Source organism: Poecilia latipinna, unplaced genomic scaffold (genome assembly GCF_001443285.1).
Source record: "Poecilia latipinna isolate Pla-1442-1.1 unplaced genomic scaffold, P_latipinna-1.0 Scaffold4274, whole genome shotgun sequence".
Classification (NCBI taxonomy): domain Eukaryota; kingdom Metazoa; phylum Chordata; class Actinopteri; order Cyprinodontiformes; family Poeciliidae; genus Poecilia; species Poecilia latipinna.
In genome coordinates this window covers 6751-9155 of record NW_015116890.1, presented here as the reverse complement: position 1 = coordinate 9155, position 2405 = coordinate 6751, and the positions used below count along the sequence as shown (strand labels likewise).

General features: G+C 37.4%; 1 protein-coding gene across 1 annotated transcript; it reads right to left on the bottom strand.

Annotated features, from left to right (window-relative positions):
* Positions 1–257: 257 nt before the first annotated feature.
* Positions 258–2390, bottom strand: LOC106942439 (cystine/glutamate transporter-like). Its single transcript, XM_015025711.1, has 4 exons — positions 2043–2390; positions 1793–1942; positions 1203–1377; positions 258–712 (listed from the first exon to the last, which is right to left on the bottom strand). Exons 1-4 carry the CDS (start codon positions 2214–2216, stop codon positions 657–659), a joined length of 555 nt encoding a protein of 184 aa, XP_014881197.1. The 5' UTR covers positions 2217–2390; the 3' UTR covers positions 258–656.
* Positions 2391–2405: the final 15 nt, after the last annotated feature.

Sequence of the window (2405 nt, the reverse complement as noted above, 5' to 3'; positions counted from 1 at the left end):
TCAGTATGAATTCACGTTTAAGTCATCAATCAAAAAAAATGCATCATGAAGTGAAAAAAACCCACATATAAGTCACACCTGACTATAAGTAGCAGGACCAGCCAAACTATGAAAGAGTGCAACGTATAGTCTGGAAAATAAGGCAAATGCAAGAAACATTTAAACAAATATTAACAAAATGTCACAGACACACAACTACACAGACATGAGTTTCAAACTTGTGAATAAAGTTTTCAGAAATGACAGAGAAAATTCTCCATGTTCATACGCTTTTATTGGGAGATATGATGACCAATTGCTTGGAGAAAATCTTCATGTTAAGACATTTATTTTCTGGTAAATTGTCAATAAAACTAATAAATAAAAATATGAATATGTGGTTATTTAGACTTCCAGTTTATATTGCTAATTTCTGAGATAAATCATTCTAATAAGTACTGTAAAAAACCCATTAGCAATTATTGTGTTTCAGTGCATGGAAAGTCCTATAATATCACATGATTTTACTCTAACTTTTTTACTCTAAACTAAAATATAATACAAAATACAAAATGATAAACGTAAAAACAAACATCTATACAAAGATTTTAACTCAGCCATATTTGACATAAGACTTGTCTTTCATCATTCCTCAGCTGAAGCGAAACTCTCCACTACTACTGGTCAGCAGGTACTACCTCCAGGATGATCTGCATCGTTCTGTTGAAGGAATCTGTTGGTACAGAAATAAAACAGCTTACAAATAACTCCTTCCATTTCACAACCAAGCAATAATGTTCCGTTCACATTTATAGACAAAACTATTTCTGCAGAGCTCATCAAAGCAATCTATACTTTATTTAGATCATGTTAATAAATTCTTTCAATGCCTGATGTAGAGATGTCTTGGTATCAAGTGACAAAGGACAAAAATATCAAAGATTAACAGGGGAAACCTTATCAATGGTGTCTTTAAAGTTTTAAAGGACTGTTGTCCCTGGCATTAACATCTCTCAGGCCATACAGGTCTTGCTTTAGTTCTATGAAGACCAGATAGTTCATGAGAGCATCCCTGACCCTGCATACTCCCTCACCCTCAGCTCTCACTGGCTCAGGGGAACACAACCATAAGATCCAAGAATCACATGTGAGCCACACAATCATGACAGACATTCATTTTGCAAAGAAGCCATCATATTAAATGGATGTTTGTGCTGAGTTACCTAAAGCTTTTTGAAGCCACCTTGGTCTGCTGAAGTAAATAAAAATGTAGTAGGCAGGGATGCCAGTGAGGGACATGGCGAATCCAACCCCTGTGTTAAACGGGTCTGAGTACAGTGACAGGAAGACCATGAAGAAACATGTCAAACAGAACACCACGGGGATGAAGAGTGGCACCTGTGGACGAGACAAGATGGAACTGATGCAATATGATGTATGTTTACACTGATGTGGTTTCAGAGTTCCCATGATCTGCATTTGCAGATCAGAAGAACAATATTTCTTAGAAAATGAACAAAAATACCACAGAAGGGGAATTAGGTCTATTCTTGGCACTGACTGTTATTTTGAATGACTCAAAAAGAGCCTACAGTTTGAAAGTTTTCTAATTATTAGAATACTACCAATAACCTCTGTTACAAAACCCGAACATTCAAAGGCATATGGACCAACTAAGGGACCTGCAAGGCTGCAGGACTTGGCAATTTAAACTCTTAGCAGTCAGCAAAAGGTCTACTTAAAAAATGCATGAAATTTCATCATGTATGAAACTTTGTATAACAATAGTTGGTTAAAATATTGTGACACTGACCTTAAAGGGTCGGGGGAGATCTGGTTTGGTATATCGGAGGTAGATTAAACCCAGAACCACCACACCAATAAACAGCCACCGCAGAAAGCTCATGAAGTTAAGAAGGCTATAAATGTCCCCCACAAACAGCTGGAGTATGGTCATGGGATACTGCAAATTCAGATACATACAACTTGTTATTAAAACATGAGATTTTAATGATGTCAGTATTGTCTGTTGAAGAAAAAACAAGAACTGAAAGCGCACTGACCAGTATAAGGACAGCAGCCAGTGGAGTGTGTCTGCGGACATGGATCATAGACAGGACCTCAGGAAGCTGTCCTTCACGTGAAGCTACATAGAACATTCTAGATAACACAAACACCAACTCATATAAACATAGAGAAATGGGAACAGTTTGACAGTAGCGTAAATGCTCCCACATACTTGGGAATACTTCACTCCACAGAGGTCCATGTGTACTCAAAGTGTATTCAAAGAGGACTCAATGCAAACTGAAAATGGGCACATCCTCAGGTAACACTTTCACATCAAACGGTAACACTTTATTTGAAGGGGGGTGAATAAGACTGACATGACACTGTCATAAACATGACATAACACCTGTCATGAA